Source organism: Stegastes partitus, unplaced genomic scaffold, assembly GCF_000690725.1.
Source record: "Stegastes partitus isolate 25-593 unplaced genomic scaffold, Stegastes_partitus-1.0.2 Scaffold30, whole genome shotgun sequence".
NCBI classification, from domain to species: domain Eukaryota; kingdom Metazoa; phylum Chordata; class Actinopteri; family Pomacentridae; genus Stegastes; species Stegastes partitus.
Genome location: NW_007577761.1, coordinates 673,563 through 690,239, shown reverse-complemented (window position 1 = coordinate 690,239; position 16,677 = coordinate 673,563). Strand labels below are relative to the sequence as shown.

At 40.1% G+C, this 16,677-nt stretch overlaps 1 protein-coding gene across 17 annotated transcripts in view; it reads left to right on the top strand.

Moving 5' to 3' along the window:
• fryl (furry homolog, like) overlaps positions 1 to 16,677 on the top strand; it is a 77,024-nt gene that overhangs the window by 8,120 nt on the left and 52,227 nt on the right. For 4 of the 17 annotated variants that reach the window (XM_008299184.1, XM_008299176.1, XM_008299144.1 and 1 more), the window contains exon 1: positions 14,851 to 15,572. The exons of 2 other annotated variants lie outside the window; for them this stretch is intronic. In XM_008299184.1, the coding sequence (XP_008297406.1) occupies positions 15,500 to 15,572 (73 nt within the window). In that variant the 5' untranslated portion in view covers positions 14,851 to 15,499. Of the gene's footprint in view, positions 1 to 5,696; positions 6,692 to 8,896; positions 8,963 to 9,031; positions 10,222 to 14,849; positions 15,573 to 16,677 lie in introns of those variants that run through there. 11 more of the 17 variants (XM_008299113.1, XM_008299053.1, XM_008299078.1 and 8 more) reach the window with 9 other exon arrangements.

Here is a 16,677-nt window from a genome sequence, read left to right as displayed (position 1 = left end):
AACGTGTCATTTTGCTCTGTCTGTGGTCGTGGGTTACCTCCATATAGGCCAAAAGTTTTCAATAATGCCATTTGAAGGTGCTGTTTTTGTGTATAATGTGTATATTTGGAATAATCTGACTGCACCTGATGATTATTCTGCTATAGGAAAAAACACTGGTTTGTTTGTATTCATTTCAACCAATCATAGTTGCCTTGAGCAGTGCTAAGCTCTGGCTGCAGTGATGGAGCCCAGGCAAAATAGTGCCAGGAACTGTTTTGGTGTAGCATTTGCACACAGGGAATGAAACAAACCTGCTGTTTCCATATCTTTAGCAAAACTTGCCATATTCAGGGTGTAGGTTGCTGCTTGAAGGCAGTTGTTGTTTCCTGTAGCAAAGGGGATTTTGAAAACCGTAAAGCGTAGGTACCAGGAAGGGAGGAGAAAGCCACCTGAAATGCAAAGTAGAAATGGCAGACTTACACCTGAAGTTTACATCCCATGTGTTTGACTACCTTGACAACTATCTCCCTCCAGAATTTGTGAAAAAAAAAACACAGTAAGAGGTGATTAGTGGAGGCTGTTTTAGACGGAACAAGGGAAAATTTGTTAAAAGTAGTACAGCTTCTTTAAGTCTAAATGTAATGTACATATTTAGTAATAATAATAACTTTATTGGTATAGCACCTTTAAGAACAACAATTCACAAAGTGCTTTGACAGGTAGAACACAAAATACAGGTATAACATCAGGCAGGACAGGGCAAACACATGTAAAAACAAGATAATAAATAAAAAGTGCATGCAAACACATGTAAATACACACCGTAAAAAAATGAAAATGCACAGAATGGATAGCTAGTTAAAAAGTGGTTAAAAGGGCAGCATCACGCAAGGGGGTTAGGAGAGAAGCTGAAGATAAAATCAAAGATAAAAATAGATCAGGAGGTTAGAAAGAGGAACTACAAGCAGTAAACATTTTTTAAATGGATAGAAGGGCAGAGGGTGATAAAAGAGAAATAAAGGAGAACTTAACTTAACTTAAGGTGAGTCCATAAAAGTGGGTTTTAAGAAGTGATTTCTAAGAAATTACTGACTCAGTAGAACTAATAGATTAATATGCTTTGAAACTAATCCTTCATAGCAGCATTGGTGTCAACATCTTTGAAAAAAAAGTGAAGATCAAGATAACCAGTTAAGTTGTCACTTCACTTCAACTTTAAGTGTTGTGAAATTCATCTGTACTAGAGTGCTTTACTAAATACTGTTTTAAGATACCATTTTGCATACTATTGTAGCCTCCGGGAGATAAGTGTGATCTCAGAACTGGTCAGGACAACAAAAAGAGGATAATTTTGATGCAGGGGCTGGTTAGGTCACATTCTCACATTCTTCAGCAGTGACAACCAGGCTCTCTGTGGGTTGCCTCACAACTGTCATTCATGACTGGTCAGAACCAGCTTGATCTCTTTGTCTGAATGCTAAACGTTTTGTTTCTTGTTTCTGTTTGCAGATGAAAAACCCTGTCAAACCATTTTAGCTTGTAGGCACCCCTTTCGGAAAAGTTAAAGTAGATGGACAAAGTCGCTATGTGCTATAATGAAACTGATGCTCTGAGGAGGAAGGAAAGATAAATATACTGGAAGCCAGAACAGAAAGACAAGGTGTGTCCTGATAGCACAGGGCTCTGCTGAACAATAATTGACTGTAGTGTCAATAAAACATCCAAGAGTGAGATTTTCTTCCTCGTCATGTCATTGACTCTAATCTGTTTATGCAAATCTATAAAATTTATTTATACTATGTGTGGAAAAAACTGTGAAAAGTATGTGAAAGGACCTTTTTTGGTGGCATAGTGCACATTGCACATGTGTTTGCATGTCTGTCAAGTGGTGTGTTTGTTGTGGTCTAATAACTTTGGAATATATAAAGATTTTATTTAGGCTTCCCAATTACACAAATATATAGGGTTATAAACTCAATAGCTAGAGTTTATAGGTAGCTCTGTAACTTTGGTGAGTCAAAATGTAGGGGAAAAGAAAGTGAATGTAGTTGTAAGTAAGAAAAATCAAGTTGATGTTGCCACAAAGACACATCTGCAAATATGTAATTTAAAAACTGTGTAATTTCAGGCTTCACTTTGGAATTTTGCACAGAAAGGCAGGATTGCAGCTGGATAGTGTAGTAGCTATTTGCACCATTAGGGGGCAGCACAACATTGTTTTGACATTCGGCTCTCTCTGACATGGACCTCCAAACTGTTTACTCACATCCAGAGGTGGAGTTTTGTGCATGCCCAGAGAGATCACAATGACTGTAGTAGATTTAGTGCTGACAGTATACCGAGCAGCCCCCTCAGCTGACTGCAGAACAGACCCTGACTTCTGGGCCCGAGCCCACTAGTTTTCCTGTTTTCTCCTGCTTGAAAGCAGAACGAGGCAGAAACGGGTGGGACCCAGAACGGCCTAGGAACGCTGCACATTGTTCCCAGAGCTTCCTCTTCCACATTCCTGGGCTGATTGGGATCGGGGCCTCCTGTGCAGGGGTATTGTTCTAACTCCACAGCACCAGCAGACCTGGCCCCAGCTAACCGCAGCTGCCTCCACTGGCCATTGTGGTGCTCAGGCCGAGTGATGGCTATCTTTGCCTCATCAGTCATCCCCCTCTCTCTCCCTCTCTCGCTGCCTCTCTGACTCATTTAGTGATTCTTACGAGGATGTGCTGCCTCAGCCTCTGTGCATCTTTGCTTGGGCCCCAGTCTTGCACCATCCCAACAATGTCCCTCTTCGCAGCTTGAAGCAGTTTTTCTCTCTTGTGCCTGATGGTTTAGATGTTTTATGTTGTTGGCAATAGTCTGTTCAATATTGTTGCGTGATAATTTTATGTGTTTTGTTAACCCTGACTGCAGATTGCTCATCTTGTTAGTTTTAATTATCAACTTAATTGTGTTCTGGGTTGACTTGTTTCATCTCGAACAGCCAGTTAGGCAAGCAGCTTTTTTTTTTTTTTTTTTTGCATAATGACACCCTATGACACATACATTTACAGCACTGTTGTGTACGTGCTTGAATACTCAACTAGAAATAATTTCTGTGGTGTAGCAGACAGAAACTATAGTCTCCATGAAAACAGCAACAGAGGAGGTCTACTGCTGTGTAAATCCAGTGAGTCCAAAACAGCTGTCAAATTAACACTGCCACCCTTTGCATGAGGATACAAATTTCGTTCTTCTATTTCATGCCTCCTCTCTAATGACAAGTGGTGTAAAACAGATTTAAAAGTAGATGAACACAATTTTATGACACAGAAGGTGAATACTTTCCATTTATCGAAATCTTGACAGCTTTGGAATGATTTTGTGGAACAGTTTTCTGTAAAAAGTGTTGGTCAGCCAGTGTCCATTTCTAACAAGCTTTCTGGTTGTTTGCCATCAAATCTTGCTGAGCAGTTCCTTTTTTCCCCCCAACAATTTAAGGCTTGTCAGTAGATTTCAACAATTTGTTTGTGCTGCTTGGTGTGTTTTCTGCCAGCTGGCCTATAGAGGGGAGAGTTCTTGCAATACTGCTGCACTTCATTTATTATAGATTTGCAAAGTGGGGCAAGGTTTTCTGGTCACTCCTGGTTGCTGAAGTCGCATTCATTATTCCCAGAGAAAATGGTACAAGTTGTAACACGCTGGTTGAATCACCAGTCTAGTTTATTTATTTTTTATTTTAAAGTCAAGGGTACTGTGCAAGCTCAATAGATTTTACTCTGTGAGTATTTTGCGTACATTACTTGATCAATGTAGCCAAAGCATAAGAAACATCCTAAAACTGAAAACACAATCTGCAACTTACGTCAGTTTGCTTTTAAATTCTATGTGATTTTTGGTAGAATTCAACAGCTTTCGTGTTCTGATGTCGCTAACCACCACAACAACAATGGAAAATTTTGAATTCCCTACTGTTCCAATTTGCACCTCTAACTGTCTGCTTTTTCCATAACAATTGACACCTGAGGCACATGGGTATTGTAGCATTAAGCCCATGCCAAAGTGATGGACAAAACATGATTTCTTCTAAATATATTTTGTGTTAAGTAACATTAAAGATATTGTTTGAAGAAAACCATGTCATGGGTGTACGGAACCAAAAAATGAATAAAAAATCCAGTTAGTACATACTCTGCAGACTAGGTTTGGAGCTAGGTAAACGTTATTAAAAGAAGCATAACTGAAATTAGCAGATAACTGAACTGCATGTTTTTCAGAAACACAGGGAAAGAAACAGGAAGAGAGTGGTATATTTTTTTCAACATGTACTTCTTATCTCAGGCTTCTGACATGGTTTATACACTGAAACAATTACATCATCACACTGAAACTTTCACACACTGCAGTAAATGGTGTAAGCACTTCCTTAATACATTTCTGACCACACTTACTGGTCTTACTTAATGCATTTTGTCGTTAGGATAACTGCCCTAAGAAGTCTTTTTCTATGAACGAGATGGTTACTTCAGTTAGATTGTGCAACTCCATATAAAATGAGTGGACAGAGTTAACAGTTGCTCAACAGCATAATATTGTCCACCTCACAAGGCTAATGAGAACTGTTTTAGCACATAGTGACTTTAGATATCCATTTAGGAAAAACACAACTCATAATAAAAGGTTCAAACTTAGACACTGAGCAACTTGTATCCTAGTGAGGTTGTCTGTCTTGCCACCTAAGTAATGTAAAATCCAATATTCATTTTTCATTCACCATCATGTGTAAAAGTACTACTTTGAAATAGGGCTGGTGAAGCTGCTACACCATGTTCTAGGCGCTGAGGGGCTGTAATGTCAAGGGATATAATATCCTGTTTATTAGCCATGGAGCGAGCACGCTTGGGGTCTGTTCATCCTACCAAACTTTGCATTTCATTTTTTATGGCTGTTTGCAGCGAATACAATTAAATGAAACAATCAAACGTTCTATTAAACATTTCAGACGCTCCACATTCTTGATCATCATCTTGGCTTTGTTTCATTTTGTGAGGACTAGTAGCTTCTACCCAGTTTGTCTTGCTGGGGGAAAAATCAAGCAGCGTTGTACTGTAAGTGAAGGGGTTGATGAGAGCTATAAGATTCATCCATGTGGGCTGTAGAAATTAAAACAGAAGTTTTTAAAGCTGCAAAGGAAAGTTTTAATTCCTATTAGGATTGCTAGAACTACCAGCCAGAGATTTTTATTTCAGTATAAACATCAAAATGCTTAATGTAGTCTTAATTAGATCAAGATTTCATTTTTTTTTTTTAAGTGTTGTACTTGTTTGTATTGCCCAATTGCGTTATTGGGTGCAGTGTTGAGGATGAAACAACAGAAATTTCATACCTTAAAGGTGTTTTAACCACTTCTTGCACACCGGTGCTTTGGTCATCTTTAATTTTCGAGTCTTACAGCTTTCTATTGCTGTTGACGACTGGCTGTGTTTGTGCTTGAAATACTTATTAATTTTTGCACTCAGTCCCAGAGAACAGCAAATTGATGATTTCTTTAGGCAGTGAGCTTTTATGAGAGTCAGCACAGTATAGTCCCTCTTACGCCGCAGTTAGGAATATTTGGAAGGGTTTGAGTTTGCTGCAGGTACAAGCTGTGCAGCCAAGCAGAGCACAGCAGTCTGTCATCACCCCGTGTCACAGACACCATCACTTTGCTCATTCTGTTTCTCTTCATAATAGCTCAGTACAGGCAAGCAGAAGTGAAAGCAAGGGGAGGGTTGCTCTTGTTATTTTGGTAAGTTGGCAAGAAAACAAACAAGCATTTGTGTGTGTGTGTGTGTGTGTGTGTGTGTGAATGCAAACAAGTGACACAATTTCAACTTTGATAAGCGCTATCAGTGAATGCAGGCGGGCAAGAGTCCCCAGCTCCTCAGAGCTTTCCTACTTCTGAAGTGTCTGTCAGTCTTCTTCCTCCTCTCTTGGTCTCTTTCACTGGTGAAAGGCCAGCAGGGTGTGGCTGGTGTCGTCGCTGTTGTGATTGGCTGGTGGCCCAGGCTTGTGTTATCTCCTGTGGAACATGTTCTAGTCCCACCCCAGATAGTGCCTGGCACTCAAACATAGCCCTGCCCACTCACAATTACATCACGACTCGTGAAAAGAGCCATGTCTCTTTACTTTCTCTTTGCACTGTGAACAGAGAGGTAATGTTGCAGCGTACGAAGTTTTCAGCTTTGTCACTTTTGAAAGGTACAGTTACAGCACTCTAAACAACTTTAGAGAGCCTGACAGGTAGTGTCTGTTCTGGTCTGTAAGGGCCTACAGATGTAGGCCCTGACAGTGAGTGAATGTGTACCTACTACACATGAGTAACAGCTCAGCACAGTGACTCTACCTGTCTACCTGCTTGTCTGTAAATGGAGCAGATGAGGCAGACAGTTAGTTTGTGTTGGGGAATGGCGTGGTACTGGCTGCTGGACTACACATCAGAGAGAAAGACTTAAAAAAGTTTCATCGAACATGGAGTTTCTGAGGAGCCTGGTTCCGGCTGTCATCTCAGGGGAAGGCTCTGTTGAAAATGGGGGAGCCTTACCTAAGGAAACAGGCCCACGGCTCCTTCGCATGAAAAGGCTGGGCCTGCTCGCCATGGGACAGGCCATTGAAGAAGATCCGGTAGATCCAGTGATGAACTTAGATCCAGGGATTGCCTCTTCCAAACCTGCCCGCAGTAACCAAAACCGCCTTAAAGGTACAACAGGCTTAAATGCATACTCATGTAGTTATCTGCACTGATTTTGAGTTAATCTCTACTCACAATATGGGCTGCTTTTTATGATTTACAGTTCTGATTGAGTTTATCTCAAGCTTTATTAACATGTAATCAAAGATTGGCTTTACGCTCACCTCTGTAGTCGCATATGCTTGCAATCACACACATTATATACAATGTTGTAGTCACACTAAGGCTGGACTACATGTGTACTTTGATCATCACTGTGTTCTAAAGTTATCTGACATCATTGGGTGGTAGGACGATCGGTATCAGCTCACTATCAAAGCTCTGCTGTCATTCTGTCAGAGGTGTATTATACTTTTTCATATTGACTACAATCTAGCCTATAGATTAGGGGAATAAACGAATGGAAAATCTAATTTGATAATATCTTCTCAAGAAAAGGAGGTATATTTTGCTTACTTTGTCACTGTCGATATCTTTGATTTGACTAAATGTAACAACGCAACATAATCAACAACCGAAAGTTAGCCTATCTCTACAACACATTTAGTATTTTATTAAGATTTGAGCATGCCCATAACGTTAACCTTCCTCATAATGTACAGAGTAATCATTTTCTCAGTAAAATGAGCTAAATTTTTTTGCATCAGGTCATCTGATCATCAAGCAGAATCTAGAAATGGAGTAGTTTACACTGATGGGCATTGTGTTCATTATGTTATTGTCATAGTTAGCCAACCTACTCAAAATGTGACCTCACATCAGTATTTAGCAGAGCAACAGCAACCAGACAAACTGAGTGGCAGCTATAGTTGGGGAGCCCCCTAAGATGTAGGAAGGTACAGACACACTACACACTAAAGAAAGCTGAGTTTAAGCTATATGGTAGCCTACTGTATTTTGTTTATTTAATTTTTATTAATTTTATTGCCTGATTCGCTTTCACTGCTCCCATTAACCCAGGTGTCAGCAGCAAACACACTCAGCTTAATCACTGCATGCAATGCGCTCGGCAACGAACTGCAAAGTTTACCAAAACTGAGGACACTTAAAGAATTACAATTGCTTAAAAACTAAGACACGTTTAAAATGTTTATAGGTTTTGTATTTACAGGTGTCAGGTTTTTATGATGATGTCAGAATTGAGAATCTGCCAGATTGATTTTATTTTTTTCTGCCCTAGATGTTTTAGATTATCATCAAGGTACCTGTGTTGAGTTCCGGTGTTTCTTTCTTTCTTTTTTTAAAAAGATATAAGCATATGTGTCTTGGGTCATATTGAATAAATCTTGAACAGTTAAAAAGTTGTATTATACTTCTGTTACTTTCATATATTCAGCAACACTTGACATGCATGTCTTATAACAAATGAAGGACCCTATGACTAATACTTTGGTGTATGTCTTGTTCCTGTTCGGTGTTGTCTGACAAAATGATGGCTGATAAGACTGTACTTGTTGCTTCTGGGTAGGGATTTTGTGATCCAAAGTATTTTAGGAAACCATCATAAGGAAAGCTGCAATGCAGGTTATGAGTCTGTAATGCTGAGCTGTTCTGCTGGTCCAGTATGCTCTATACAGCTATAAAAATATCATAAAACTCAAATTAACATGATTGTATTCACTATTCGCACATAATCAGTGTAAGTGGACTTGTATTGGGACCAGCTGTTTCTAGCAGATTTTTAGAGTTGGTCGTAAGGCATGAGTTGAGCTGACAATATCAGTCCTCTAAAGCAGGTCTCCAATTGTGTCTATAGATGCAGTAGGATAAGGTTTATTAGATGTGTGTGCATATACACATATGTGTGCATGAAGGACAGCCAGTTTGGATCAGCCGTGGGTGATGACTTTTCATTAGTATCTCAGTATTTGTTTTTTGCAGCGCTACCTGTCAGAACATGCTTGCTCCCTATTTGCTCATGGCTAAAGCATGACTCAGCACTGTCTTCTGCTGTACTCACCTACCCTGTTGGCCTCCAAGAATACGACTAGTCAGCTAGCTTAACAAACTCTCTCATTAATGGGCTTCACTTTGTGTTGGAGTTTTGATGAGCTGTAAAAACATAATAAAGTTGTGTTAGCTTGACTCACATAATGTGTTTGCGCGTGGTTTGGAAAGCTAATGATTGATATTAGTATTGAAATCTGCTTTTCTACTGACTGGACTAGGCAAACTGTTTTCAAATCTTTCCCTTTTTTCCCCCTTTCCAAATAGGAAACATCCGTCATATTAGAAAAGTCTCCTTTTTACATCATGCTGGTGGTGGCAAGGGTCACAATGGTGAGTTATGTAATAAAAGAAGGGATGTGATCACTACAGTAGCTGAGGTAATTGGAGATGTGTTTAAATCAGAACTGAGCGCCGCTCCCTTTCTGCAGAACTGGCATAGCCTGAGTTGGCTTTTAAGGTGGTGCTACTCTTTTCTTTCTGTCATTTGTCTTTCTTTGCACACAGTGACATCACTCTGTTGCTGGAAGCAGAGCGTTTTAGGACAAGTTTGATTGGGACAGTATTTGGTTAATGGGTGCAGCAGGTTTCCTGTTTGTGATTAGGGAGTGCTTGGAGCATGTGACTGAACATGAGTGTGCACTGGTGGGTTGTGCTTCTGTCATGAGAGATGTCTGAACAGATCACAGGGTGTGTATCCAGACAGGCTGGACAAACTTATTCATCGAATGTCTTTAGTAGTTAGCACCAACTGCCCCAAAACCAAGGCCTCAGTGGAGCAGCTCAGTGCAGACTCTGTGCTAAGTGGGAATACAGTGTCATAGCTAAGAAGACAAATGTTGTGAATCCCTGTTAGTCGTCTTTCTTCAACCAGTTCTCCCAAGAAATATGGGAATGTTAATGATGATCTGATAATCAATTAAATGCAGTTAATAATTAAATGAAATAAAAATATGCCAATAAGGCAGAAAACAAGGGACAAGTCCATTATGAAATGAAAAATGTGAAAATGATCAGAAAATGTTTTGTAGATTTTCTTTGGTACAGGATATGCCACCAGGTGGAGACTCCAACTGTTTATTGAGATGGACTAACAGGTGTTTGCTGACCTCCCATAAGGGTCGCATCACACGAGTTTGCCTCCCTGCTCTTCCCAGTCCATAGACATAATGATCTGGCTTCACCTCTCTATCTTTCTGCTCTGTGGGAGAAAAATAACACTGGCTGTATTTCTTCAAACTGATCACAGTTGACTTGAGAGGAGCTAAGCGATGGAAATTGTTTCATTGTTCCCTCAAAATACGATCTGTATCACAAGCAAAACTTGCTAAATTATCTATTTTAATGGCAAGCACTGTCATTAAAATGTGTACTCCACCAAAACAAAAACAGCAGGGCTGCCTTACTGCATGATGCAAATCCTCCACAAAACTTGAAATTTTCAGTTTGGTAGGTGGCTAGCCTGGACGTCGTTATTGTTTCCTGCAGTGAAATGGATCTTGAAAACAACAACACGCATATAGCAGAAGGGAAGGACAAAGCTGCCTGAAATGAGCAGCCATTGGCAGATTTATACCCACAGCTTACATCCGGTGAGTCAGAATGAAGTGCTACCTGTTTCAGTTTTGTTTATAAACTCAGCTGCATAAAGTTGTGAAAAAATGAGTGTCTGTCAGCATGAAGCATCTGTAGCTGCAAACACTGCTAATGTTCAGGAGCAGCAGGAATCTGAATACATGCTTTCAGCAATGTTACAACTGTGGAACAAAAGTGATGATGTGTATTGGTGACACTTAGCTCTGAAAACAAAGGTGCCAGTAAATACCGATAGATTTCCTGGACTGATAAAGTTGCTGCAACAATATTTGTGCACAACTGCTCCAGCTGAGCAGCAGAAGTTTCTAGCAGCTGTCACTCCAACATCTAGATCAGATGTGAGGATTATTTTTATATAGAACCACAGTGAGCAGGTTAATAATGTTACAGGGATTTCACTGTCAAAGACTACAGCTTGTTTGCTGTGTTTAATACTTAGGATTTTGTAGCAATAGCAATTTTAATATAATTTTCATTGTTTTATAATTCAAGTAATCTGGTGTTTTATCTGTTCTTCAAACTCTTACTGTAATCAAGCTGATTTCATGGTAAACATTAAGTATCAGTGGTTAAAATAACGGCCGCTGTATTTCATGTGTTTCAACAATTAATTATTTATTGTTGATGTGGTCGACTCTCATTTAAGGAAATAGTTCAAATTAGCATACTAACTACATAGTGAGGAACTTGACGACAGCTCTTTTGGGGATGAGCGATGAGTAATGAGCTGACCTTTTTGTACTTGTGTTAAGATGTGTTTTAATTCAGGCTTGCCTAGTGTTCTGCTTTGTCATTCCATAGAGACTATATGCTTCTGACCTAAGAATGACTCTTTGCTGAAATTAGCCTCTCTTGATTTGCTAGGCAAATCAAAGGTATGAGTTTGCTCATTCTCAGCGTGAACAGAGTTTTGAATTTGTTATCTATGAAGGTACTTTTGATTATTCTCAGTCCTACAGCCACAGAGCTTTATACCATGGAAGTGGGCATGAACAAATCCAGATAATTAGTTTCGAGTGAAAAAGCTTGAGACTTTGGTCTAAATGTGCAGGGCTTCTCTGTGTGTCTTGATAAATATTACGAGGAAGTATGAAATAGCTGGTTCCTGACTTAAGGGAGTGTGTGGAAGTGAGGAGCTGTGCAGGTTGCAGAGTTGTGCTGCATACTCAGACTGCTGTGATGGATCTAAATGGTGTGTCCTCTGCAGCCCAGCATCACTGGGGAGGTCAGGGATTGAATTACAGCTCCTATCGATTATTGTTCCCACCACTGCCCTTCAGAGAGGCCAGGACAGGAAATGCATCCTCCACCCTGTGGGCTCTTGGGAGGAACAGCTCCTCTATACTGTCTGCAGCCAGGATGACTAGCTGTCCGTCATTGCTCCCACTTTGTGAATGGAGCTACTGTAACCTACCTTGGTTCTGCATTTAGTTGAGATTATTTGATCAGTGAGCTCTTCTTTCCAGGAAGTGAGTTATAATGTTGTTTATTTGAGGTCGTCAACTTACGTCAGCTCTGTTGGACAGTAGCGCTTTGCTTTAATGTTCCCAGACCCAGAGACATGATGTTGTCAGTTCTGCATTCCTTGAACAATAGAGCTGGTTTACAGAAAACAATGCCTGCAGAGGTCTCTGCATGTTGTATGTTGACTGGTTTCCTGATAATGATGATAAAAACATGAACTCTAATGTAGTTTTTAAACATAATTCAGGCTTCTACCAAATGCTTTTGCCTTCTGCCTACAGTCTGGGAGCTTGAGTCAAAGTATATCTGAAAGCTTGTTTTTGACATACTGAAGCCTTTTGCAAGTGTCAGTTGCAGCATATTCACTGAGACTCGAGGCCTGGAAAGGGCGACTTCTTAGTAAGTTATATCTGAAAATAACGAAACATGACTCAGACCTAAAGCTATTCAACAGTCCAGCTGCTTTGTCGTGACCCATTGCACTTGTATCAGGTAGCAGATCTTAAAATATTAGTATCTTTTGAGACGAGGTGGATCCGTGTATAATGTATTGCTTTTACCTTCAACTAAGTATCTAGACTCAGAAAATGAAAAAACAAAACAAAACAGCTGAATTTGCGAATCCAAGACAATAAATGCCTCACTGCAATAACTGCATGTTTTTGTTCTTTTTTTTGTATGATTAAAAACAGGACTCATTGCTTGTTGCAGTTCATTTTAATTTATTCATGGTAATTTTAGAATTATTCTTATAGAAGTTGATGCACTCGCATTTAAAGAAAGTTTATCACCTAGGAATTTCACATTTCAAACCTTCTTTTTGAGTTGGTTGTTGCATTAATGACTAGCATTGCAAATATATTCATTAAAGTTAGTAGTTAAAGGTAGAGTCAGGGATTCTAATCCAATACCTTTTTGTCAAATTCTGATGTATTCTGTAACAAATATTAGTGTACATTGAGGTTATTTAGACAACAGTTACAATTTGGAGCAGTGAACACCAGTGTATCTGTTTCCACAAGTGAAGACTTTCAATGTGACATTAAACTGGAATTGTGGAAAATTTGTTTGAAAGTGCATCTGCGCTAGTTGCAGGTACTGAAAAGTCTTTAACCTGCCAGAGGATGAGAATTGGCACATAGTCAGGAAATTCATTTTTGTAGACAATCATCCCTTCATTATTTGCAAGTGTGCTATAGTTAACAATTATTTTATTTGTTGATTAATCTGTCGGTTTGGTTGATAAAATGTCAGAAAATAGTGAAAAATGTCAGTTTCCAAAGCCCAAGATGACGTCCTCAATTGTCCTGTTTTGCCAACAATCCGAAGTTATGCAGTTTATTTTCAGAGAGGAATAAACAAAGTAGAGACTATTCAAATTTAAGATCTAGAGTCAGAGGATTTTGATATTTATTCCTTTAAAAAAAAAAAAATTTGATTTAAAAAAAATTGAAGATTCATTAAGTAGTTGACAACTAATTGATTAATCAATTAATTGCAAATGGCTCTATTTGCAAAAGGTGCTAGACTAAACCCTAGCAGTTCTGGCTACTTTGAAAAAAGTTTGTTACTTAATGTCGTCATATTGAAACGTCCTGCTGAAGTGTGAACTACACGACAGCACGTTCTTTCGCTTCCCACGGATCAGACTGTGGTTCATAGACTGCTATATATGGCTTCACATCTCCAGCTGCAGCCATTACTCAGGTTCTGACTGCAGTATACAAATATTTTGGGACTTCTGGTGGATAAAATGTCACAGACATGTTTAAAATAGATTTAGTATTTTTAAAAATGTGTCAAAAGGGGCCATGGTACCATGTTTTTAATAGAGTTCCCATTTAAAGTACAACCCTGACATTTTGGGAAATGCACAGACAAGAAAGTGGTTTTGGCGCACTCATTTAATTCTGGGAACAAGTAAGCATATTTTCCAAATTTGCAAACCTAATACCCAATTAATTTTAAATTAAATAGAACAATGTATAATTGCTGCAAAATTGCAGTGGTGGTGTAAAGAATCTGTGCTTATTTATTACAAGGCAGAGTTTCACAGTGGAAGCCTGCATCAGGGTAGCACCAGCCAGGGCTTGACAAAGCATCTGCTTGTGTTGTGTTTGTTTGCAATGAGCTCTGCCTCATTTTGCATAACTTGTGTAGTGGAGGACATGTGACAGAGGGAGAGACTGAGGGCGAGAGAGAAATGAAGACTAAACTAAAAGAAGACAAAGAGCATTTGTCTTTTGCAGCTTTCCCATTGCTGTTCCCTGTCAGAATATTTTGTTAACAAACTTAATCCTGCGCTTGACTACAAATTGCTTGATGTCATGTGGATCAGTTTTTAAGTCTCTGCAAGGGGAGGAATATCTACCATCAACACAAGATTAAAATAACAGGTGTGTGTGTTTGTGTCTTTCGCGCTTCACACAAACACAATGGGCTGTTTTCTTACTAATGCAGTGTGTAGTGAGTTTGTGTATCCTTCTGTGTGTTCCTATGCCTGGTAGCTTTTGGACAGAGCAGTGATGTAATGCCTATGACTCCACTGGGTGTGAACGTTTAGCTTAGCAAATAGATGAGCTGTGATCACTATTATGCTGTGACCTGACATTAGAAACAGATAAAAAGTACCACTAGTCAGGTATCCTTGTCCCATGGGGCGATGTGGTGAATTATTCTTGCATACCTCATATTTACCTCATTCTAAGTATAGTTTTACAGTTTACTTTGTTTTGCAGGTGGAGCTACATGATACATAAAATTCAGGAATATTATATTTTTATTGTTTTCAGTCAGAATACGTCTGAATAAAAGTGGGACTACTCGTTGTGGTGTGTGCACCTCTATCTATTTATCCTCTTCTTTTTCTTCCTCTCTTCCATCCTCCCATTCTTTCCTTTCCCTCCTACTGCAGTCAGGAATGACGCATCAGTATTGCTGTGGAGCTTACAGGAAGTGTTGCTTTGATAGGCCAGTGGAGAGGCAGCACAGTAGCAGCTCTGACATGCGTATGCATTGCTGAACCACAGCCAGGGAACACTCGCAGCATTTTGATGACATCACCCACCCCCACTCTCTGCTCCCGCCTCCCTCTGTTTGCTGTTGAAACAAGCTCGCTCTCTCTCACTCTGAGAGAAAAGAGCAGGCATCAGTAAAAGAACAAGAGCTCGCTCGGAAGAGGAGGGGCCGGCCATGAGCGAATAGAGAGGGAGAGAGCTTTTGGGGGAGGCGGAGGGTGGCTGACAGTGCTAGCGGGCTAGGACTGGCACACACATACATACACAGGAAGAGAAGAGGAGAAGGAATATTGCTGTACATTGTTAAGACTTCAATCGTGCACTGTTCTGCTGCTGTTTTCTCTCATATCAGGAACAAAAGTTCTCACGCAGTTCGGTCCTTCGTCTTTCTGGATTTTTCTGTGCTGAAATGGGGATGAGGGATTCTGTGGACTGGCAAGTGGGCAGCGGGCGCTGGGGTGGAATACTTCTCTAACTAGCCAGGCTATGCTCTCTCTCTCCTCTTCTTACAGTGCAGTTTTAGTCTTAAGTGAACAAGGTGGCAGAGGAAGAAAACTGGTAGCACTTCTTGGGTCTTTGTTGTTCAGGATGGTGCCCTTAACTAGCACCTGTGGAGGGTAGTATTTAGCCCCAATCAGGGGGGAGAAGCTGAAAGTGTGATAGGTGTAAAGATTTTTTTTGGAGAGGCGTATATTTTCGGGAAGAGTGGAATGTTTGGGTTTTGTGAAATAAAAGTGACGGGAACTCTGTAAACTTTGTGCCTTCTGGTGAAGCATAACTTTTGAGAGCCACCATGCTGAGCCTGCAGGATTCGGTCTTCTTTGAGATCAGCATCAAATCTCTCCTCAAGTCTTGGAGTAGCAGCTGTGAGTACCTTGCCAAGCTTGCACACATGTTTACATACCACGCTTACTGCCACCAGACTTATCTACCACACACAGCCAGCAGACCCTGTGCAGCGTTGTACATGCTTGCATGCAATTCATGCTTGGAGTTTTCCTATCTCTTGTGTGTATCAGATAAGTGGCCATTAATAGAGATGTCAGGATGACTGATTATGTTTAGTCCAGGTTTAGTCAGGCTTGTTTGATGTGTATGCAGGTGGCAGCAATTAAAATCTTTCATCAGCCGAGCACTGTCCTCCCCTTGCTCATCATCGTTCCACTGGCTCCTGGTTGTCCCATAGATAATGTTCCTACTGATGAGCATCTACTGATACATACCATGGGCAGAAATGCACTTTCTCAGTTTCCCTAAGGACACACATAACTTTTCTTTACTCTTCCATCTTTATCATCTTCTTTTTACTTTAACGTCATCATCATTTTTTAAAATCTTTCCTAGCAGCACTCAAAGCACTCTTCATCCGTCCCATCTCTTCCTCATCCTCCTACTTTTATATCTCTCATCTTCCTTTCCTCCAGGGCAGCTAATGTTTCCCTACTATTGATCTGTCTCCTGGTTCCCTCCTATTATTAGCTTCCCATGTAGCCCATAATACATCAGGACTCAAAAAGAAGCAACCTCCTCAGTCTCACTGTAATGTAGTGATTGACAAAGGTAGGACGGTAAACAGCAGTCTGAAGTGCCCACCTGCCACTGCTGATTTATCACTGCATTCTTACCTGCATTAATAATTACACACGGGACATGATGCTGCTTCTTGTGTGACTTTAATGATGCTCAGTGTTTTTGTGAGTGACTGTGTGACAAACTGCCGTGAGAAGATTCTATGTAGCCTTTAATGAATATCTTTGCAGTATCTCAGCCACACAAATTCAATCCTAGCATTCCTTTTGTCTGAAAGAGGGATACATTGTTTGACCTTCCTCACCTGACTTGCTCTGCTTGGTTTGAAATTAAGAGAGAATTTATGTATTGGATTGGCTTCTTTTATTATGACCCAGCAGGAATAGGCAATATGGACAAAATCCTTAGTCACTGTGTGTGTGTGTGTGTGTGTGTGTGTGT